This window comes from Aquarana catesbeiana, linkage group LG01, assembly GCF_042186555.1.
Source record: "Aquarana catesbeiana isolate 2022-GZ linkage group LG01, ASM4218655v1, whole genome shotgun sequence".
In the NCBI taxonomy this organism is placed as follows: Eukaryota; Metazoa; Chordata; class Amphibia; order Anura; family Ranidae; genus Aquarana; species Aquarana catesbeiana.
This window is the reverse complement of record NC_133324.1, coordinates 522,634,429-522,658,806: the sequence shown is the minus strand read 5'-3', so window position 1 is coordinate 522,658,806 and position 24,378 is coordinate 522,634,429. Positions and strand designations below refer to the sequence as shown.

Genomic DNA, 24,378 nt, shown 5'->3' with positions numbered 1-24,378 from the left:
GAATCATGGAGAAGTCTATCCTAAAAGAGGTACAGGATTCCAAAATACTCACCTGCATGGCTTCAGCATTGATCCGAGCTGCAGCTGTCCCCTGCCTGCTCTACACCGAGAACTGAGTGATCAAGGACCGCTGATTGCTCAGTCCTCAGGTCTGCTCTAAACACATACTCAAACTGCCAATTTTATATTGAACAGGCAAGGTCTTTATTAAAGAGTTTGTATATAAAAGCCACAATAATGTAAGAGTTCAGACATTAGCAGAGTTTATAAGTGCAAAACCATACAAAAACATACAATAAAATGCTAGAACAATATTATAGGCATGCAGAGTTTGTGATATACAGTGGGGACGGAAAGTATTCAGACCCCCTTAAATTTTTCACTTTGTTATATTGCAGCCATTTGCTAAAATCATTTTAAGTTAATTTTTTTCCTCATGTACACACAGCACCCCATATTGACAGGAAAACACAGAATTGTTGACATTTTTGCTGATTTATTAAAAAAGAAAAACTGAAATATCACATGATCCTAAGTATTCAGACCCTTTTCTCAGTATTTAGTAGAAGCACCCTTTTGATCTAATACAGCCATGAGTCTTTTTGGGAAAGATGCAACAAGTTTTTCACACCTGGATTTGGGGATCCTCTGCCATTCCTCCTTGCAGATCCTCTCCAGTTCTGTCAGGTTGGATGGTAAACGTTGGTGGACAGCCATTTTTAGGTCTCTCCAGAGATGCTCAATTGGGTTTAAGCCAGGGCTCTGGCTGGGCCATTCAAGAACAGTCACGGAGTTGTTGTGAAGCCAGTCCTTTGTTATTTTAGCTGTGTGCTTAGGGTCATTGTCTTATTGGAAGGTAAACCTTCAGCCCATCATTAAACAATTAAGTGCAGCGCAAAAAAAAGGGAAAACAATAGAAAATAACTGCTGGAAATCAATATGTTCCAAACGAATTAAATGAATAAATAAGAGTCCATAGAGTCAAAGATAAGACATAAAAATTCTTCTGATTACATCCAGGTCAATTGCTTGTCAGCAGATGTGATAGATAAAATCATGTGATAGATAAAATCATGCGGATGCCCTTACCAGATCGGGTGGACCCCTTAATTACAGGGGGTCTTTGAGGCATGAATGGACCAATAGCACACTGCTCTGCTCGATATCAACTGCGGGAACCGAACATCAGATGTCCCGGGATCCAAGGCCGGCTGAGGGATCCGTGTTTAATTGCCAGAGTGAGCGGCAGTAATCCCCAGCAAAAGGAATAAAGAAAAGATCTAAGGGCAATCCGTAAAGTAATATCTTTCCAAACAGTTTATTTAAAGCACACGGATAAAAGCGCTCAGCGGCGCTGAGTTACATAAGAAGGTATTCTTTCAATGAATGTTGTCTGTCCGTGATAGTACAGCTGTTATCTTGAGATGGCTGCGGGTGATGTCAGCGGTATAGCTCTACCCTCGTACGCGGCGTTAAGTCACTGAGGACTTCGTCAGCGAGGGTAGAGCACGCCCATCACCCTGAGAAATATATACTCTTACTGAATAGCCAGAGGGAGTGTGAAAGCACCGGAAACTGAATCTAAGACAAAGAAAACCTTCCAGCGGTCACTGGGGACATCATCCCGAGACTCTAAGATTTAAAAAACGAGGAATGAATAAACCTTATGATACTAATAGGAACCCAAAACAAAGAGTGCTAAATATACAGGATCTATATTTAAGGGTACTGAAAAATCATTAAAAGTTATTAAAAAATTAATCAATTAATAAGGCTTGATTAAAACTTAATAAAACCACCCGCGGCCATCTCTTACAGTAATTCTGATTATTTAGGACCACAAAACAGCTACATAATACCAGCATATAGATAAAAAATATAAATACAAAAATCCACAGTTCAGCAACTAAAAATAAAGCCCTACTCAATATTTTAAAACACAGAATACATTCAATCATTTATTAGAAATGAAACAGTTAAGATCGAACTCAACATTTAGTCCTCAAGGGACTGACACTCTGGTTTCGTGTATCCAGAAGGATTCTCTCTGGCTAAGTTGCCTAATAAAATTACCCCCCCTCCAATGTTTTGTAACTTTTTCTATACCCCAAAATAACAACTTTTTTGGGTCCCTGTTGTGGCACAATCTAAAATGTTTAGAGACCGAATGAGTTTTAAGGCCTCGTTTGATGTTATTTACGTGCTCAGAAATGCGGACTCCCATTGGTCTTGAAGTTCGTCCCACATACTGGAGTCCGCATTCACACTGCAGCATGTATACCACGCCCACAGTTTTGCATGTAATTAGATTTTTAATTTTATATGTTTTGCCAGTAACATTGGCAGAAAACTCCTTCTTCCTCTTATTATTAAATTTACAGTGCCTGCATGCTGGACATTTTCTGCATGCATAAAAACCAGAAATAAAATTAAAAATGCGGTTTTCTTTAAGCCCAGCCCAGTCTGAGGTCCTGAGCACTCTGGAGAAGGTTTTCGTCCAAGATATCCCTGTACTTTGTGGCATTCATCTTTCCCTCGATTGCAACCAGTCCTGTCCCTGCAGCTGAAAAACAACCCCACAGCATGATGCTGCCACCACCATGCTTCACTGTTGGGACTGTATTGGACAGGTGATGAGCAGTGCCGGGTTTTCTCCACACATACCGCTTAGAATTCAGGCCAAAAAGTTCTATCTTGGTCTCATCAAACCAAAGAATCTTATTTCTCACCATCTTGAAGTCCTAAAGGTTTTTTTTTTTTTTTTAGCAAACTCCATGCAGGCTTTCATGTTTCTTGCACTGAGGAGAGGCTTCCGTCGGGCCACTCTGCCATTAAGCCCCGACTGGTGGAGGGCTGCAGTGATGGTTGACTTTCTACAGCCACAGTGATCTTTGGGTTCTTCTTTACCTTTCTCACCAAGGCTCTTCTCCCCCGATAGCTCAGTTTGGCTGGACGGACAGCTTTAGGAAGGGTTCTGGTCGTCCCAAACGTCTTCCATTTAAGGATTATGGAGGCCACTGTGCTCTTAGGAACCTTAAGTGCAGCAGAATTTTTTTTCTAACCTTGGCCAGATCTGTGCCTTGCCACAATTCTGTCTCTGAGCTCTTCAAGCAGTTGCTTTGACCTCATGGTTCTCATTTGCTCTGACGTGCACTGTGAGCTGTAAGGTCTTATAGAGAAAGGTGTGTGGCTTTCCTAATCAAGTCCAGTCAGTATAATCAAACAAAGCTGGACTCAAATGAAGGTGTAAAACCATCTCAAGGATGATCAGAAGAAATGAACTTCACCTGAGTTATATATATGAGTGTCACAGCAAAGGGTCTGAATACTTAGGACCATGTGATATATCAGTTTTTCTTTTTTAACCACTTGCCGACCGCCTCACGCAGATATACTGTGGCAGAATGGCACGGGCAGGCAAAATCACGTACCTGTACGTGACCTGCCACCCGTGGGCGGGAGGTGCCCGAGGCGGTTGGCTTCTGTCCGGGAGCGATCAGAGGTGAGGGGGAGGCCATCCATTTGTGGCCCCCCCTCGCGATCGCTCCCAGCCGATGAAATCCTTCCTCTGCTGTATAGTAAACAGTGGCAGAGGAAGTGATGTCATCTCTCCTCGGCTCAGTAGTTTCTGTCCCGGCGCCGAGGGGAGAAGACATCGATGTGAGTGCACAAAACACACACAGTAGAACACGGCAGGCATATTTTTCACCCCACGATCACCCCCTGATCACCCCCCCAATCACAACCCCCCCCCCCCCCCCCCGGTCACAGTGACACCAAGCAGGTTTTTTTTTTCTGATTACTGCATTGGTGTCCATTTGTGACAGTGTGGTAGGGCAGTTAGTGTTAGCCCCCTTTAGGTCTAGGGTACCCCCCTACCCCCCCCTAATAAAGTTTTAACCCCTTGATCAGACCTCCCCCCCTCCCCCCCGTCGCCAGTGTCACTAAGCAATCATTTTTCTGATCACTGTATCTGATCTGTACTGGTGACGCTAGTTAGGTAGGTAAATATATAGGTTCGCCGTCAGTGTTTTATAGCCTCAGGGACCCCCATATACTACCTAATAAAGGTTTTAACCCCTTGATTGCCCCCTAGTTAACCCTTTCACCAGTCATCACCGTATAACTGTTACGGGTGATGCTAGTTAGTAAGTTTTTTTATAGTGTCAGGGCACCCGCCATTTATTACCTAATAAAGGTTTAGCCCCCTGATCACCCGGCGATGATATAAGTTAGGTTTTAGGGTCTGCGTCGCCCCAGGCAGCGTCAGGTTAGCGCCAGTACCGCTAACACCCACGCATGCAGCCTACACCTCCCTTAGTGGTATAGTATCTGAATGGATCAATATCTGATCCGATCAGATCTATACTAGCGTCCCCAGCAGTTTAGGGTTCCCACAAACGCAGTGTTAGCGGGATCAGCCCAGATACCTGCTAGCACCTGCGTTTTGCCCCTCCGCCCAGCCCAGCCCACCCAAGTGCAGGATCGATCGATCACTGTCACTTACAAAACACTAAACTTATAACTGCAGCGTTCGCAGAGTCAGGCCTGATCCCTGCGATCGCTAACAGTTTTTTTTGGTAGCGTTTTGGTGAACTGGCAAGCACCAGCGGCATAGTACACCCCGGTCGTAGTCAAACCAGCACTGCAGTAACACTTGGTGACGTGGTGAGTCCCATAATTGCAGTTCAAGCTGGTGAAGTGGCAAGCACAAGTAGTGTCCCGCTGCCACCAAGAAGACAAACATGGGCCCGTCGTGCCCATAATGCCCTTCCTGCTGCATTCGCCAATCCTAATTGGGAACCCACCACTTCTGCAGCACCCGTACTTCCCCCATTCACATCCCCAACCAAATGCAGTCGGCTGCATGAGAGGCATTTTCTTTATGTCCTCCCGAGTATCCCTACCCAGGAACTCCCCCAAAAAAGATGTCGTGTCTGCAGCAAGCGCGATATAGGTGTGACACCCGCTATTATTGTCCCTCCTGTCCTGACAATCCTGGTCTTTTGCATTGGTGAATTTTTTGAATGCTACCATACACTAGTTGAGTATTAGCGTAGCGTAAAGCATTGCACAGACTAGGGACACTTTCACAGGGTCTCACAAGATGCCATCGCATTTTGGGAGACCCGAACCTGGAACCGGTTACAGTTACAAAAGTTAGTTACAGAAAAAAGTGTAAAAAAAAAAAAACATAAAAAAAATAGTTGTTGTTTTATTGTTTTCTCTCTCTATTCTCTCTCTATTGTCTCTCTATTGTTCTGCTCTTTTTTTACTGTATTCTATTCTGCAATGTTTTATTATGTTTTATCATGTTTGCTTTTCAGGTATGCAATTTTTTTATACTTTACTGTTTACTGTGTTTTATTGTTAACCATTTTTTTGTCTTCAGGCACGCCATTCAGCTGCAGCGCGGATTTATTTATCTTGACAGCAACAGCGTTTTCTCCCACGATATATAAAGCTGTGACTCCAGCGGCTATGCCAAAGCATGGGGGCATCCTCCCGCAAAAGGTAGGAGCAAATTGCTCCTCTGCCCCTGCTGCCCCCATGCATCGGCATATATAAGTGGTGCATGTATGCCCATCATTAGAAGTGGGTGGATGAAGGGAGGTTTTCTAATGGTGGGCATACCCACCGATCAATCTTTTTTTTTTCGTTCAGCCCACAGGCTGCATGAAAAAAAAAGATTACAATATATGCCCAACAAGGACCAGCAACGTACTGGTATGTTGCTGGACTTTGAGTGGTTATACCAGAATGATGCCTGCAGGTTTAGGTATCATCTTGGTATCATTCTTTTCCTTGTCAAAAGAAGTTTATTGAGTATACAATGTTATAAAGATACATAAAGTAAGTTTACAAGGATCTATAAAGTAAGCTCATTGTTTTACAGTAGGGTTTATATAGGTAAATATCATGAAATTTCAAATATTAAACATTGGGTTCACGTAAACCTAAATTAAAGATATATATCATTTCCTTAGTTACTTTTGTAGGTATTTAAATGATTTATACCTACTATACATATTGTTTACAAGTAGAGTGTATATAGGTCAAATAAATTCTGATAATGAGCTTTAATCGTAAGGTGGAGAAAAGGAAAGAGAAAGAAGAAAAAGGGTTGAAAGGTAGAGGTATGGTCCACAAGGTTGTCCCGCTCGTCAGTTTATTATTCTTTTTAGTTCTCTTTGAAGCCTTAGAATGGGTGTCTCTGTAAGTCATTTAATCTGTTACCATGGCAACAGGACAGAGTCATTGAAGTTTGACAGGAACTGTTGTTTTATCCAAGGATGCCAAAGTTTTTCAAATTTTGGAATTTGATTTTGATCGATGGCTACCATCTTAGCATGGGACATTGTATTATTCATTCTGTGAATTGTTTCTGCTAGTACCAATGTAGGAGATTTCCATGCCTTGGCCACTGTTTGTTTTGCAGCCGTTATTAGTTGGATCATAAGTTTGAATTGAGAGAGTGTTAACCATTCCGGTTTTAGATTAAGTAAAGTTAAATATGGATCTGGTTGTATTATTTTTTTAAATATTTTAGATGCAATCACGAAGACTTCCTTCCAGAAGGTTTGGATTACTGGACACGTCCACCATATGTGTAAATATGTGCCTATTTCTGGGCATCCTCGAAAACAAAGAGCTGAGGTATTAGGTGAATATTTTGCCACTCTAGCGGGTACAAGGTACCAGCGAGTTAGGACTTTATAATTTGTCTCCAGTGCTAAGATGTTGGGTGAAGATGACTTAGATGTGAGCCATATGTTAGACCAGTCCGTGTCTTCTAAAGTTCGTCCCAGGTCCTCCTCCCACCTCTGAACGTAAGAGGGTCTATTAAGATTTGCTACTCCATATAATTGATTATAAAGTGATGAAATTGTACCTTTAGCAAATGGATCTTTTGTACAGATTGATTCAAAAATGGATAATTGGGATAATGGTGTATCCCCCTTTAGGAATGGTGTATAGAAATTTTTGATTTGGAGATATCTAAATATCTCAGAGTTTGGTAGATCATATTTTTCTCTAAGCGATGGGAATGAAAGGAATGATTTAGATGCTATGAAGTCATTTAGTGTCTGAATGCCTGATGTTGTCCAAGCTTTAAAAGAATTTGGGTAGATCCATGCCGGATAAAAGGCCGGATTTCTGATAAAAGAAAGGAGAGGATTGTGTGGAGATTGTAACTGATATTTGGTTTTTAGTTTATCCCAGAGAGATAAGAAGTGTTTAGTTATGGGATTATGAATTTTAAAGCGGTCTTTAGGATCAAGCCATAATAAATTTGATATTAATAGAGGGTCATTTTCTGAAGCCTCTATAAATACCCATAATGGGATTTCCTGTTTTGCATGGTATTTGGACAGACTGGCCAAATGTGCTGCTCTGTAGTAGTTAGTAAAATTAGGGTATCCCAGGCCTCCTTTATTTTTGGGAAGATGTAGTGTGTGTATAGGTATACGTGGTTTAGAAGAGCCCCATATAAACGAAGTTGCTCTTTTTTGTACTATTCTCAAAAAATAGGAAGGAATTGGAATAGGGAGGACTCTGAATAGATAAAGCAATTTGGGTAGAATAATCATTTTGATTGCATTAATCTTCCCTATCCAGGATAAAGGAAGTTGCGACCATTGTTTTATTAGATTTGTGATCTGTCTTAATACAGGAGGATAATTGGTTGAGAATAAGTCAGAATGAGATGCTGTTAAATGAATTCCAAGATATGGGATTGATTTTTCTGCCCATGTGAATGGGAGTGCAGCCCTAGCCGGGATCAATTCCATGTTTGTGAGTGAAATATTAAGCACTAGGCATTTCTTAGGATTAATCATAAGGCCGGATAGGGCTGCAAATCCATCAAGAGCTGGTATTAAGTTAGGACCAGAGACCTGTGGTGATGATAGAAAAAGTAATATATCGTCTGCAAATATACATAATTTGTGTGTAATACCTCCTACTTCAATGCCAGTTATAGTTTGGTTTGTTCTGATGTATTGGGCCATGGGTTCGAGTATAAGGGCAAATAATAAGGGAGATAATGGGCAACCCTGTCGGGTACCTCTTTCGATATTAAAGGCTTCAGATTTGTATCCAGCATATTTTATATAGGCTTTGGGTTTATTATATAATGCTTTGATCCATGTTAAAAAGTGGGGTCCAAAACCCCATTTTTGTAATGAATATTGCATATATTGCCAGGATACTGTGTCAAATGCCCTCTTAATATCGAGAGATAGAAAACATAAAGGGATTTTCCGTTTTTTAGCAATATGTGCCAATAACACTGCCCTGCGTATATCATCGCCTGCCTGTCTATTTGGCATGAAGCCTACTTGATCTCTATGTATTAATTTTCCTATAATGCTATTGAGGCGTTTTGCTATTATTTTTGCTAATAATTTAATATCGAGGTTTAACAGAGAGATAGGCCGATAATTCACACAGGAAGTATCATCAGAAAGGGGTTTTGGGATCATACAAACAATTGCCATTAGTGTTTCTTGCCGAAAAGAATGTCCATCTAGAAGTTTGTTAAAAGTTTCAGTGAGAATGGGAGAGAGTATTTCTGAGAATGTTTTATAGTATAAAGCAGAGTAGCCGTCTGGGCCTGGTCTTTTGTTAAGTTTTAGGTCTTTTATGGCGTTAGCAACTTCATCTATAGTTATAGGCTCATCCAAACTGCTTTTTTGATTCTGAGATAACTCAGGTAAGGTTATTTTTGAGAAGAAGGATTCAGCCTCTGTAGGATTAAATTCATTGTTTGTCTTGTATAAAGTTGCGAGATGTGTGTGAAATTTATGGACTATTTTAACTGGATTACAAGTGTAAACATTTTTTGATAATTTCAAACGTATTGGTTTGAAAGATTTGTTAGTTGAATTTAATGCCCGAGCCAAATATGTACCTGGTTTGTTTGTATTCATGTAGAAATTGTGTTTGGAGCGTTTGAGGGATTTATCAACTGACTCAGTGAGAAATAGATCGTATTCCAATCTAGATTTTTCCAGATGAGATTTTGTACTCTGGGATGGATTATCTTGAAATGATATGTAGGCTGCATTAAAATTGAGTTCTAGTTTTTTTGCTAGATTTTTGCGTTCCCGTTTAAATAGTGCCATTTGTCTTTGTATTGTACCACGCAAGACAGGCTTATGAGCTTCCCACAGTGTTATTGGGGAGATGTCTGTTGTATTATTAATTGATATGTATTCCTTTAAAGCTTGTTCAATGGCCATCTGATGTAGTGGGTGTTTGAGCATTATGTCCGATAAGTACCACGTTGGGTCATGCGCTTTTGGTATGGCTGAGGCTATAGTAGTGTATACTGCATTATGGTCAGACCACGGAATCGGAATTATATCTGATGCAATAATTTCTGGTATCATTCCTATTGTTAGAAAAATATGATCTATTCTGGTGAAGGTTTGATGAGGGTGCGAGAAATAAGTGAATTTCTTTTTCATTGGGTTACTTTCTCTCCATGAATCTACCAGATTGTATTTGGAAAGAAGTTGAGAAAAAGGTAATCTAGAGGTTATTTTGGATGGTGTAAAAGGTGATTTATCTAGAAATGGGAGGAGGACCTGGTTCGAATCCCCACACATTATCACTGTTCCTATTTTGTGTGTATTAATCACTTGTAATATATGTGAGAGGAATGGTGTAGGTTGTTTGTTAGGAGCGTAGTAGGAAATCACCGTGATTGCTGTATCCATTATATAACCCATGAGTATCAGGTATCTACCTTCTGGGTCTTTAATTTCTGATGATAAGGTGAATGGTGTGGATCGGTGAAAGGCAATTAGAGTTCCCCTTTGCTTGGTACAGGCTGAAGCCGTGTAAATTTGTTGATAAAAAGGAGAAATATATTTTGGAGTAGAATCTTTGGTGAAGTGTGTTTCTTGGAGGCATACTATGTGAGCCTTCTTGTTATGGAAAGTACGGAAGGCTTTGGTCCTTTTTTGAGGGACATTTATTCCCTGAACATTCAGGGAAAGTATATTCAGTGGTGCCATGGCAATAGATCAAATAGTTTTGACTTACTTTTTGTTATGCAGAGCTGACTGCGCAGATCAACCTGTGTGGACTGAAGAGATGAATAGATAGAAAAGAAACCAGTGAATTCTGGAGTAAAGAGTAAACAAAAAACATATGAGATTAGATGATACATTGTATAAATTATTTTTTGCAAGTAATCACAATTTACCCGTGAAAGAGAATAAATATCTCTCTCAGGGGAATAAGTGCCTTTGTCACACTCCCACATAATATGGTTGGGAGAATGAGGAGGGCTAATGGGGGTACACGGATCTTCCGCTTACAGGAGAGAAGTGCTATGTCAAAAGACATCAAAATGATGTTTCATTAATTGGAGTGCAGAATATAGTTTTTGTTGAAATTATTTATTCCAGGGTGGTTGTATATGGTTAGTCTTGCCCTAGGCTAAATAATTCAGTTAGAAAGGTACTGTTAATAACTTTGGTATTGATGAAGATAGTTTGAATTATTTTGGGATTTTAACCCTTTTAGAGTAAACAATTACATATTTTATTCATATGTAACTGTTTAGATATGTCAATTTATAAAATTGAGGTTGTATTGCTTCAGATTAGAATAAACAAAAACATAATTCTAGGAACTAGTTAGGTAATAATATATTTGTTTTAAGAGAAGAAAGAAAAAGCTTCCTTTACTTCTGGATTATTGAACATATTTTGTCCTAAAAAGTAATAAATCTTTTGTTATTACCTGATAATATATAACTGAACAAGAATTTCCTTATTTCACTTATATATTCTAAGGCTATATGAATCAGAAGTAATAAGAAATATAACTGGAATGTAACATGATCCCACACAGTGTGTGACTATCAGAATGCAGTTACATTCAGTTATAAATACAGGGTTTTTATAGAGAACCATCTCTTAGTATAATAAATGAAGAGATATCAGGAATTAGGATGTCAGTCCATTGAATCTTCTTGGTCCATGGATGATGTGGCATAACGGCCTCTTTTGTGAGAATGATGATTCCCATTTTGTTCTGAAATTTTCTGGGTGCTGCCTGAAAGTGAAGATGATGCCATTCTTCTGCGTGTGGGAGTGTTGCTGCTTGTGGGTTCTGTCAGATTTAATTTTAAAAGGGTTTGTTGTAGTTCATCTGCTGATCTGCTTCTGTAAATTGTACCTTGGTAGTTAAATCTGACTGAAAAGGGGAAGCCCCATTGATACATAATGTTGTGGCGTTGCAGTTCCATTAGTTGGGGTTTCATGGATCGTCTTTTAGTAATAGTAAGTTGGGATAGGTCAGCAAAAATTTGATAATTGTGTCCTTGAAAATTAAGTTCCTTTTTTTCTCTTGCAGCAATTAGTATTTGTTCTTTCGTTCTGTAATAATGAAATTTTGTGATTATATCACGTGGGGGTCCATCTTTCTTTTTGGCTGTGAGGGCTCTGTGTACTCTGTCCAGTTCTAAACGTTCAATAGGGATATCTGGCTTTAGTTCTTGTAATAGAGCAGTAATAGTAGATTGCAGGTCTGTCACAGTTTCAGGTATTCCCCTTATGCGCAAGTTTGAACGTCTGGCTCTATTTTCGTAATCTTCGAGCTTAGTTTGAAGTATTAAATTCTCTTTTTTTAATTGTTCCAATTCTGTTATATTTTCTTGGGTTGTAATTTCAATTTCATCCATTTTTATTTCTAAGGCTGCGGTGCGGTTTCCCAGCTCTCTTATTTCTTTGGTTAGGCTTTTTGTTATTTGGTCTGAGGTTTGTTTTAAAGCCTTATGAAGCATCTTTTCAAATTGTAATAATATTACTGGGGATACTGAGGAGGCTTGTGGAGAAGTTTGTGAGAGGATTTGTTCTGTATCTGACTCAAATGGAGAGTCTTGCTGTGACATTTTCTGTCTGTGAGAGCGCCCTGATGCTGTATCTTGTGAGGTGACTGGAGCTGCTTCAGCTGCAGTGAGTGCCTGTGAGCTCTTTGTGAGGTGATTTTTATTTCTGCCACGGTTTCCTCCCAGTACCATATTTCCTGCCCAAACTTTCACAGTTTGTTCCCTGGGGCAAAAAGGTTCAAATGGATACCTTTTGAGCCTGCAGGCTCCGCTTTGTCCTTCTCTTCTCTCCTCAGCGGTGTGGAGCTCTAACAATGCATGTCTGCTCCGCTAGGCTCCGCCTCCTGCCCCCCGGTATCATTCTTTTCAACCAGCGGTCGGCTTTCATGTAAAAGCAATCCTAGTGGCTAATTAGCCTCTAGACTGCTTTTACAAGCAGTGGGAGGGAATGCCGCCCCCCCCCCCCCCCTCCCGCCACAGTTCCATGTTTTTCTCTGGCTCTCCTGTCCCAACAGGGAACCTGAGAATGCAGCCGGTGATTCAGACAGCTGACCATAGAGCTGATCAGAGACCAGAGTGGCTCCAAACATCTCTATGGCCTAAGAAACCGGAAGCTACGAGCATTTCATGACTTAGATTTCGGCGGATGTAAACAGCACCATTGGGAAATTGGGAAGGCATTTTATCACACCGATCTTGGTGTGGTCAGATGCTTTGAGGGGGCAGAGGAGATATCTAGGGTCTAATAGACTCCAATTTTTTCAAAAAAGAGTACCTGTCACTACCTATTGCTATCATAGGGGATATTTACATTCCCTGAGATAACAATAAAAATGATAAAAAAAAAAAAAATGAAAGGAACCGTTTAAAAATAAGATAAAAAAGCAAAAAAAAGAAAAGGAAAAAAAAAGTACACCTGTCCCCCCCTGCTCTCGCACAAAGGCGAACGCTAGCGTCGGTCTGGCGTCAAATGTAAACAGCAATTGCACCATGCATGTGAGGTATCACCGCGAAGGTCAGATCGAGGACAGTAATTTTAGCAGTAGACCTCCTCTGTAAATCTAAAGTGGTAACCTGTAAAGGCTTTAAAAGGCTTTTAAAAATGTATTTAGTTTGTCGCCACTGCACGTTTGTGCGCAATTTTAAAGCATGTCATGTTTGGTATCCATGTACTCAGCCTAAGATCATCTTTTTTATTTCATCAAACATGTGGGCAATATAGTGAGTTTTAGTGCATTAAAATTTAAAAAAGTGTGTTTTTTTTTCCCAAAAAAATGCGTTTGAAAAATCGCTGCGCAAATACTGTGTAAAAAAAAAAAAAATGAAACACCCACCATTTTAATCTGTAGGGCATTTGCTTTAAAAAAATATATGTTTGGGGGTTCAAAGTAATTTTCTTGCAAAAAAAAATAAAATTTTTTCATGTAAACAAAAAGTGTCTGAAAGGGCTTTGACTTCAAGTTAGAGTGGGTGATGTGTGACATAAGCTTCTAAATGTTGTGCATAAAATGCTAGGACAATTCAACCCCCCCCCCCAAAATGACCCCATTTTGGAAAGTAGACACCCCAAGCTATTTGCTGAGAGGCATGTCGAGTCCATGGAATATTTTATATTGTGACACAAGTTGCGGGAAAAAGACAAATTTTTTTTTTTTTTTGCACAAAGTTGTCACTAAATGATATATTGCTCATACTTGCCATGGGAATTTGTGAAATTACACCTCAAAATACATTCTGTTGCTTCTCCTGAGTATAGGGGTAACACACGTGAGTCTTTTTGGGAGCCTAGCCGCGTACGGGACCCCCCGAAAACCAAGCACTGCCTTCAGGCTTTCTAAGGGCGTAAATTTTTGATTTCACATTTCACTGCCTATCACAGTTTCGGAGGCCATGGAATGCTCAGGTGGCACAAAACCCCCCCAAATGACCCTATTTTGGAAAGTAGACACCCCAAGCTATTTGCTGGGAGGTATAGTGAGTATTTTGTAGAACTCACTTTTTGTCACAAAGTTTTGAAAATTGAAAAAAGAAAAAAACAAATTTTTTTCTTGTCTTTCTACATTTTCAAAAACAAATGAGAGCTGCAAAATACTCACCATGCCTCTCAGAAAATAGCTTGTGGTGTCTACTTTTCAAAATGGGGTCATTTGGGGGGGGGGGTTATGCCACCTGGGCATTCCACGGCCTCCGAAACTGTGATAGGCAGTGAAGAGTGAAATCAAAAATTTACCTTAGAAATCCTGAAGGCGGTGATTGGTTTTCGGGGCCCCGTACGCGGCTAGGCTCCCAAAAAGTCCCACACATGTGTTATCCCCATACTCAGGAGAAGCAGCTGAATGTATTTTGGGGTGCACATATGCCCATGGCCTGTGTGAGCAATATATAATTTAGTGACAACTTTTTGTAATTTTTTTTTTTTTTTTTTTTTTTTTTTTGTCATTCAATCACTTGGGACAAAAAAATGAATATTCAATGGGCTCAACATGCCTCTCAGCAATTTCCTTGGGGTGTCAGTTTGTACTGCCCTGCCATTTTAGCACCTCAAGAAATGACATAGGCAGTCATAAACTAAAAGCTGTGTAAATTCCAGAAAATGTACCCTAGTTTGTAGACGCTATAACTTTTGCGCAAACCAATAAGTATACGCTTATTGACATTTTTTTTTTTTTTTACCAAAGACATGTGGCCGAATACATGTTGGGGTAAATGTATGACTAAAATTGAGTTTATTGGATTTTTTTTATAACAAAAAGTAGAAAATATTTTTTTTTTCAAAATTTTCGGTCTTTTTCCGTTTATAGCGCAAAAAATAAAAACCGCAGAGGTGATCAAATACCATCAAAAGAAAGCTCTATTTGTGGGAAGAAAAGGACGCAAATTTCGTTTGGGTACAGCATTGCATGACCGCGCAATTAGCAGTTAAAGCGACGCAGTGCCAAATTGTAACAAGTGCTCTGGTCAGGAAGGGGTAAATCCTTCCGGGGCTGAAGTGGTTAATAAATCTGCAAAAATGTCAACAATTCTGTGTTTTTCTGTCAATATGGGGTGCTGTGTGTACATTAATGAGGAAAAAAAAATATTTATTTTATTTCAGTTACTTATGAACTTTAATGATTTTAGAAAATGGCTGCAATATAACTGACTGAAAAATGTAAGGGGGTCTGAATACTTTCCGTCCCCACTGTATAGGCATACCCCTCCCCCTTTTTTACCCTCTCTATCACTGCGATAAAGGGAATACCCTTGAATGGTTGCCAGCCAATCATGATAGCTGTTGAACCAGGTCTCTGAAATTCCCACAAAATCTAAATCCTCCTCGTTCAACAGTATCTCTAGTTCACCCATCTTGTCCGCCAGGCTCCTGGCATTGGTGAACATGCCACGTAGTTTAGACCAGTCCCATACTGTCCTTTTTTGGGTCTTTCAAGATTGCAAATAGGCCTTGTTACTATACTTGCCTCGATTAACATGCCTAGAGCAGTGTAAGCATGATTGCAAACTATGGAAAAAAAAAAAAAAAAGTTTTAAAACATCTTACTATTTCTATTTTTTTTTTCTTTGTAATTTTTTATTGTAATGTGTTATTTCATTGTTTCATATTCTGAACTTTTTTTGTCTTTTATTGCAGCAAGTTTCAAACGACCAGTTGTGATACTGGGTCCTATATCTGACATTGCACACATGAAGCTTTGTTCAGAGTTGCCACAGGAGTTTGAGTCTGCAGGTGAGAATATCTTTAAATGTGTTTGACTCATTGGATATATCCCTAAATAAAAGGAACTTGTGAGGATAGAAATATCTGAGCTGCCATCGTCTCTGTTTATTAAAAGGTACAGGTTTGGGGTCTGCCATCCTGATACTAGCTGTGCTTTCTAGTCACTGACCTGACAGGAATAGGGTACAGACTTTTCAGGACTTGCTGGCTGTCTGTTTTAAAAATCAATAGTGGCAACGGTCATATTACTGTTGTCACATAATGACTCATAAAGACCTACGTTTTTATACAGGGGGGCTACTTTTTTTTTTTTTTTTTTTTTTTTTTACTGACAACATTTTTAGTCTCAGTAGCGCAACATGGTTATTATTTGTAAATCTTGATTGCCTCCTAGCTCATCCTTGCTGGGGAAAGAAAAACTCTCCTCCCAAGCATATTCCATTCACACCAGAGCATGGTGAAAATACGCATTTCCTTCTCGCTTTTTTTCTGTGCGTTTTTCACAAATAAACTTACATCCCGCATAGGGCAGCCCATTCATTCGAATGGGTTGCCCTATACATGGCAAACTCCCCAAAATAGCTCAAGATCCTTTTTTGGTCCTGGAGTGTGATGCGGCTTTTTACGGCATGTTTTGGTGCTTTTGTAGCACGTTTTGACATGTGACAAATAAGCAGCAAAAGACGTGTTTGCTAACTGAAATTGGGATGTAATTAATGATTAAGCTGCATTCACATCTGCGTGTTTCCAAATGCATGGCAACACGCACAGAAAATGCGTGCTTTACACTGCGTTTTGGAAGGGTACTGCAGATGCGCATCGCGTTTGTGTCCCTATAATGGCATGCTAACAGCGATTAACAATTAGGCTGCATTCACATCAGCATTTTATAAATGTGCTTCAAGCATGCATCAGGTTTGTATTGCCATGCATTCACATCTGCGCGTTTCCAAAAGTGCAGAACCCACACAGAAAATGTGTGCTTTGTGCTGCCATAATGGCATGCTAACAGTGATTGGGGTGTCATTAACAATTGGGCTGTATTTCTGAATGCGTGGCAACCTGCACAAAAAACGCAGAACAAATGCACATTGCAGTTGCACTGCATGCATTCACGTTTACAGTGCATTTTCTGTGTCAGTAGCCATGTGTTTGGAAATGTGCAGAAGTGAATGCATGGCAATACAAGCGTGATATGCATTTGCAGCATGTTTCCAAAATGTGCGGCAAAGCGTACATTTTCTGTGTGGGTTGCCAAGTATTTGCAAATGCACAGAAGTGAATGCGGCCTAATTGTTAATGACACTCCAATCATGGTTACCAGATTGTATGTTTTTCCACACAATCACTTCAAAACGCACACTAAAAAAAATGGGATTCTTCATAACTGAAATGAATGGGCTACTCTATGCACAACGACCGTTTTAAACATGAAAAATGCATAAGAAAAGCGAGCAGGAAGGCGTGTTTCTGCTGTGCTAAAGTGTGAATGGAATGTGCTTGGGAGGAGAGTTTTAGACCGCAAGGATGAACTGGGAAGCGAGGTGAGGGTTAAAAAAAAACAAACACCAATCTCATCAGTCTCATAGGAATTGCTTCTTATCTAATGCTGATGCGACTTCTATAACTTAACTTTGAAATCTATGGGGCTGAAATCAAACTGGAGTTGCACCAAAGTAGTGCTGGAACCTTCTCTAATGCTTATGCAACTTCTGTGAGTTAAGTCACATCAAAGTTGCAAGCAAGTAGCACTACATAGTCGCACTGGAAATTGCATGAAAATCGTATCACATTAGTGTGAACCAAGCCCAAGACTTCTGCAATACTGTAGTCCAACACACAGGTGCTGACTCCTCTAGAGTCCATTCCTTCCACACACAATTCGACCAATGGTGTGTAAAATGGTCTTTATTGTTCAGCACTTGTGATCCTCCTAACATGTTGTGCCCATTACAGGGGTATATTCATCATGCTCTATCATTTAGTAGGAGGGCAGAACATTTTAGGGGATTGGTCTTCAGTCGAACTTTCTGTGCTTGTGTTGAACAATAGTTAATTTTACCCTTTAAAAGTGGTGTGCAACTCCAAAACTTTTCTGAATTAAGTGATAATTTCATGTTGGGGAATAATAATGTCACCTTTATATATTTTTTTACAGGGGGCCTATTCCCCCAGGAAAAAAAACTTTCTCATATAAATAATAAAATTGGGTAAAATATTATTTTTTGCATATTTTAATTACATTGGAGACACAAGTATATTACTATATGCTTCCATTACCAAGGCCTAGTTTGTCTTATAGTCGGTACACATCTTTTGATCAATGACTATTCAATATCTTGCAATAGGAATAATCGATCTATAGTCAACTTACCATTTGATCAATATGCCACACAGAGAGTGGATTTTGATTGATATTTAAGCTTACAATCCTTGTTGATCGCATCGGTTTCAACCATGTAATCTAATAATTTGATCGATCAAAATACAATCCTATTCACTAACAAATTATCTCAATGCTGCCAGTCAATGCAAAACAATTAATTATTTTCCATCTTGGCTGCTTTACTGTTTAATATGAATGTACATACTATGTTTGTTTGTTGCCATGTATGTTCCCCTACTTTTTAATTCTGATTTGTGCTCTGGATACTGTGTGATTTTGGCATGCATTAATGCTATAACGATCTATATGGCTCAGAAAACCTCATGAAACTAAAGGCTAACATATATGACACCGGAAGATGAGTCTCCCAGATCGGAGTGAAAGGAAAGTCTGATGCTGTAAAGAATACTGCATAGGAGCCTGGAATGTAAGATCGATGAATCAAGGTAAACTGGATGTGATCAAACTGGAGACAGAAGGATTGAACATCGATATCTTGGGAATTAGTGAACTAAAATGGACTGGAATGGGCAAATTCAACTCAGATGACTACTATAGTATATCTACTACTATGGACAAGAATCTCTCAGAAGACTCTCATAGTCAACAAAAGAGTGAGAAAAGCACAACTGGGGTAAATCCCAAAAATGACAGGATGATCTCAGTCCATATCCAAGGCAAAACCACTCACATCACAATAATCCAAGCTTATGCACCCACCTCTGATGCTGACGAAGCTGATGTTGAAAGCTTTTATGAAGATCTACAACACCTTTTAGAGCTAACTTCAAAAAAAGATATCCTTCTCATAATGGGAGATTGGAATGCTAAAGTTGGAAATAATAGGGCCTTGGAGTACAAAATGAAGCGGGACAAAGGCTAATAGTTTTGTCAAGAGAACACACTAGTAATAACAAACCATCTTTTCCAACAACCAAAGAAACGACTCTACACATGGACATCACCGGATGGTAAATACAGAAATCAGATTGATTATATTTTCTGCAGCCAAAGATGGAGAAGCTCTATATAGGCAGTCAAAACAAGACCCAAGCTGATTGGCTCAGACAATGAGCTTCTTATGGCAAAATTCAGACTTAAATTAAAGAAAGTGGGAAACACTACTAGACAATTCAGATATGATCTAAATTGGATCCCTTGTGAAAACTTAGTAGACGAACAGATTTAAGGGATTAGATCTGATATCGAGTGCCTGAGCAACTATGGAAGGAAGTGTGTAACATCGTACAAGATGCGGCAATGAAAACCATCCAAAAGAAATGTAAGAATGAGGAAAATTTTATACTTGCGGTAATTTTCCTTTCCTGATGCAAGCATGACAGCATATACGTATGGGTAGGCTCCGAACCCTGCCCTATCACAGGACCGGTTATACTATAAGATTAGGTCTCCTCCCTATCTCCAGTATTCTCATAATTTAGTATCACTGCGAGGCCTCTAGTTTTTTCATTTTTTTATTTTTTATTTTTTTACGGGAGGGACCCCTATATGCTGTCATGCTTGCATCAGGAAAGGAAAATTACCGCTGGGTAAGTATAAAATTTTCCTCATTCCTGACACAGCATGACAGCATATTGTAATGTTTGGGGAACCAGCTAGATCGCAGGACACAGGCTTTTCACTCAAAAGGAGATTTATTGAACTTAAATAGCTTTACAGCAGCAAAAACAAAAGAAAAAAGGTTTGAGTCTCACCGCCTTGCAAAGTCCAGAACTGCTACTGTTAAACAGTCCTTAGTTTCTGTTGCAGGTAGATTCCTCTAGCAGGAGGCTTCCAGGCAGGACACTGCTATTCACTGTTGCTGCACACCAAAACACCATCCACATTCTCCTCTACACTCCTCCACACCCTCTCTAACTTCCTGTCTTGTTTTAAACCCACTTCCTCTTACAGGTGAGTTAACCCTTTTTTGTTCCCTTAAAGGGACCACAGTCCAAATAGAGGGGAAACATAGCGCCCTTCCAGGACCCAGCCACGGCGTCCTGTACATATCCCCCCCTGTGCCCCAACGCCATGGAGGTGGCTGCAACAGTGGAGCTCAAACAATGGACTCGGGAGAGGGCATCTGCATTTTGTTGCAGTCTCCAGGGCCTATGCTCCACTACAAATTTAAATTCCTGGAGTGCCAGGAACCACCGAGTAACCCTGGCATTATTCCCTTTACCCTGTCTCAACCATGTTAAAGGGGCATGGTCAGAAATCAGCCTAAACTTCCTCCCCAAAAGGTAATATCTGAGGGACTCCAGAGCCCACTTAATGGCCAGACACTCTCATTCAATTATAGCGTAGTTTTTCTCCGCTGGTGTTAACTTCCTACTGAGGAAGACTACCGGGTTCTCCTCTCCATGAACAACCTGTGACAACACCGCTCCCAACCCTACATCGGAAGCATCAGTTTGGACAACAAACTCTTTTGAAAAATTGGGTGCTACCAGGACAGGGTGTTGGCACAGTGCCGACTTGAGCTCCAAAAAGGCCTTCTCAGCGTCTGCATTCCACTCCACCATGACTGATTTCCGACCCTTAGTCAGATCGGTCAATGGAGCCGCCAACGTGGCAAAGTTGGGTACAAACCTCCTGTAGTATCCCACCATGCCCAAGAATGCACGTACCTGCTTTTTTGTGAGGGGACGGGGCCAACTCTGTATAGCCTCTACCTTGCTGACCTGAGGTTTCACCACCCCTCTACCCACGATATAGCCCAGGTATTTCACCTCCTCCATTCCCAAAGCACATTTTTCAGGGTTTATTGTAAACTCCTCCTTCCAAAGAGAGTCCAGCACTGCCTGAACTTTGGGCAAGTGTGATTCCCAGTCTCTGCTAAAAATGACTATGTCGTCCAAGTACACTGAGGCATACTTCTGGTGAGGTCGTAAAATCCTATCCATTGCTCGCTGGAATGTGGCTGGAGCAGTTTGCAATCCAAAAGGCATCCTTTTGTACTGAAAACTCCCCTCTGGGGTAGAAAAAGCAGTTTTCTGCCTAGCAGCCTTAGTCAACGGGATTTGCCAATATCCCTTGGTAAGGTCTAATGTAGTGATAAACCTGGCAGGACCTAGTCTTTCAATAAGCTCATCTACCCGGGGCATGGGGTAGGCATCAAACCGTGAAACTTCATTAAGTTTCCGGAAATCATTGCAGAATCGCAGAGTCCCGTTGGGCTTCAGTACCAACACAATCGGGCTCGACCACTCACTCTGCGATTCTTCAATAATCTCCAGGTCTAACATCTTCTTCACTTCCTCTGAAACAGCCTTCCTTTGGGCCTCTGGGATGCGGTAGGGCCGGACAAAAACTTTGACTCCTGGTTCCGTGATGATATCATGCTCTATGGTACTTGTGAGCCCTGGCAAGTCTGAAAATTTTTCTTTATTTCTCTGCAAGAACTCCTTTGCCTGCTGACTTTGGGTTTTAGACAGGGTATTTGCTACTTGGACACTCTCCACCCCAACCCGAGGCTCCAATCTTGCACTAGCCAGGGAGGTCACTGGTTCCCTCTCTGTCCAGGGCTTTAACAAGTTTACATGATATATTTGATAGGGTTTCCTCTTACCCGGTTGGTGGACTTTATAATTCACCTCTCCCACTTTTTCTACAACTTCAAAGGGGCCTTGCCACCTGGCTAAGAATTTACTTTCCACAGTGGGAATCAACACCGCTACTCGATCCCCCACTTGGAAGTTCCTTATTTTAGCAGCCCTATTATAGACTCGTCGTTGAGCCTCCTGGGCTTTTTGTAAATGTTCCTTGACTAGTGGCAACACAGTTAGGATCCTCTCCTGCATTTGGGAAACATATTCAAGAACACTCTTATGCTGACTAGGTTCACTTTCCCATTCCTCTTTAACAAAATCCAGTAGTCCGCGAGGTCTCCGCCCATATACCAACTCAAAGGGCGAAAACCCAGCGGAGGCCTGGGGCACTTCCCGGATAGCAAACAGGAAAGCTGGTAACAGACAGTCCCAGTCTTTCCCATCCCTTTGTACAACTCTCTTGAGCATAGATTTAAGGGTCTTATTAAAGCGTTCTACTAACCCATCCGTTTGGGGATGGTAGATCGATGTGCGCAGCTGTTTAATCCGGAAGAGCTTTCAAACATCGGCCATAACCCTCGACATAAACGGGGTGCCCTGGTCCGTTAGTATTTCCTTGGGAAAACCAGTCCGTGTAAACAACTGGAATAATTCCCGGGCAATAGCCTTAGAGGAGGTATTCCGCAGGGGTAGCGCCTCAGGATATCGGGTGGCATAGTCGAGAATCACCAGTATGTAGGAGTGACCTCGAGCCGACTTCACCAAGGGACCCACTATATCCATGGCTATCCTTTCAAATGGGACCTCAATTATGGGCAGAGGGACCAAAGGATTCCGGAAGTGGGTCACCGGAGCGGTCAACTGACAGGTGGGACAAGAGGTACAGTATCTCCTTACCTCTGCTTTCAGACCTGGCCAGTAAAACCGGTCTGTGATCCATGCTTCCGTCTTTTCAACTCCCAGATGTCCCCCTAAAACATCATCATGGGCCAGGTCCAGGACCTTGCGTCTATACTGTTGGGGTACCAATAATTGCTCTACCACATTTTCTCTCACTTTGGTAAACCGATAAAGCAATTCATTACATATTGCAAAGTGTGGCCACCGCTCACTCGCATCTGGCTCTTGGGGAACCCCATTTATTACTACAACCTGTTCCCGTGCATGGGCCAAAGTGGGGTCCTGCATCTGGGCAGTACCAAATGACCCCTGCGGAACATCCAAATCTGGCAGGGCAGGGGTAACGGCCACTTCCTCATCCTCTTCCCCCAGCATTACCTGAAGTGGGGAAGGTCCCCCCCCTCTTCAGTGTTCAGGTAGGTCTGTGAACCACACATTTTGACACCCTTAATAATATCAGCACTACTTTCATCACCATTAACCAAATCATTAGCATTTTCAAGAACATTCGGCATTTCAGGGTTATTTCTCTCAACAGCAGGAACAGAGGGACTAGTTTCTCCCCAGTCCTCTGGACCGTCCATGTAGTTCTCCTTGTCCCCACAGTTTTGCAAATAATGGACAGTCTCGTCCTATGATAATATCATGTACTAAGTTCTTTACCACCCCCACCTCTTGAGTACCAGTGCCACATGCTGTGGAGATGGACACCGAGATGAGAGGGTACTCTCTAGTCCCGTGAATGCACACCACCCGTAAAGTTTTTCTTACTGGACTGATCTTCCCAATTACTCTAGGATGGACCAGGGTTACCATGCTTCCGGAGTCCAGCAAAGCCTGGGCAGGGAGGTGGTTCGCTCACTTGGACTTCACACTCGACTTTCTCTTCTCCAAGATCAATATGTGTTGTGCATGCTTTGTGGGCATAAAAAGAACCCCTCCGAAGAACCCCGCATTCCATGGGCTCCTCTTGCAGTGGGCAGTGGGCCCGGGTATGGCCCCAGGAATGACATCGCCAACATTGTACACCCCCTCCTCTCCAAACAGGAACAGATCGCTGAGAAGGTATGGGGAGTGACTCTTGACCTTCCGGGGTGTTGGTTCCAGGGCTCCAGGGAACGTCCTTTCGAAGGGCAGCAGACGAACGAATAGGCCGTGTCAGACTGGGTCCTTGGCGCTTGGTAGGGCCAAGCAGATCCTCCACCACTGTGTATCGTTCCACCATCTCGACAAGGAGGTTCACTGTTTTGGGGTCTCCATGGCTGACCCACCGTTGAAGGTCGTCTGGCAGTGACCTTAGGTATCGGTCCAGCACGACCCGCACCACGATTTGGAGGCCAGACAACATTTCGGGCTGCAGCCATTTTTTTACAAGTTGCACCAGGTCATGCATTTGAGACCGTGGTGGACGATCTGGATGATACTTCCATTGGTGCACTAGTTGGGCCCGAACAGCTGTAGTTACCCCAAAATGAGCCAATATTTCTGCCTTTAATTTTTGATAGTCTTTAGCGTGATCTGGTGGCAGGTCGAAGTAGGCTTTTTGAGGATCTCCGGTTAGGAAAGGAGCAATTAGGCTGGCCCACTGGTCCTGGGGCCACCCTTCTCTCTCTGCCGTCCTCTCAAATGTAGCAAGAAATGCCTCTACATCATCACTCAGGGACAACTTCTGCAAAAAATGGCTTGCCCTCACGGTCACCTGGTTGCCAGGGGCAACAGCCGCTTGCTCACGGCCCTGAGAAAACTGCTGCACTACTTCTTTTAAGGCAGTCACCTGAGCCTGCATAACCTCTTGCTGGGTCGCTTGCTGGGCTGCCAACTGGGCCACCAACAGGCGAGTGTTTTCTTGCTGTATCTCCAGCTGGGTTGTTAAGCGCTGATTAGCTTCCTCATGGCAAGTCTGCGCTTGTATATTAGCCAAGGACAGCTGTTTAATTAGCTCCTCCATTGCTTCAGCTTTCAGGGTTTGTGCGGC

At 41.6% G+C, this 24,378-nt stretch overlaps 1 protein-coding gene across 4 annotated transcripts in view; it reads left to right on the top strand.

Annotated features, from left to right (window-relative positions):
* TJP3 (tight junction protein 3) overlaps positions 1–24,378 on the top strand; it is a 384,009-nt gene that overhangs the window by 267,120 nt on the left and 92,511 nt on the right. For all 4 annotated transcript variants that reach the window (XM_073594320.1, XM_073594307.1, XM_073594328.1 and 1 more), the window contains one exon: positions 15,477–15,572. In XM_073594320.1, coding sequence (XP_073450421.1) covers positions 15,477–15,572 — 96 coding nt within the window. The remainder of the gene's footprint in view (positions 1–15,476; positions 15,573–24,378) is intronic.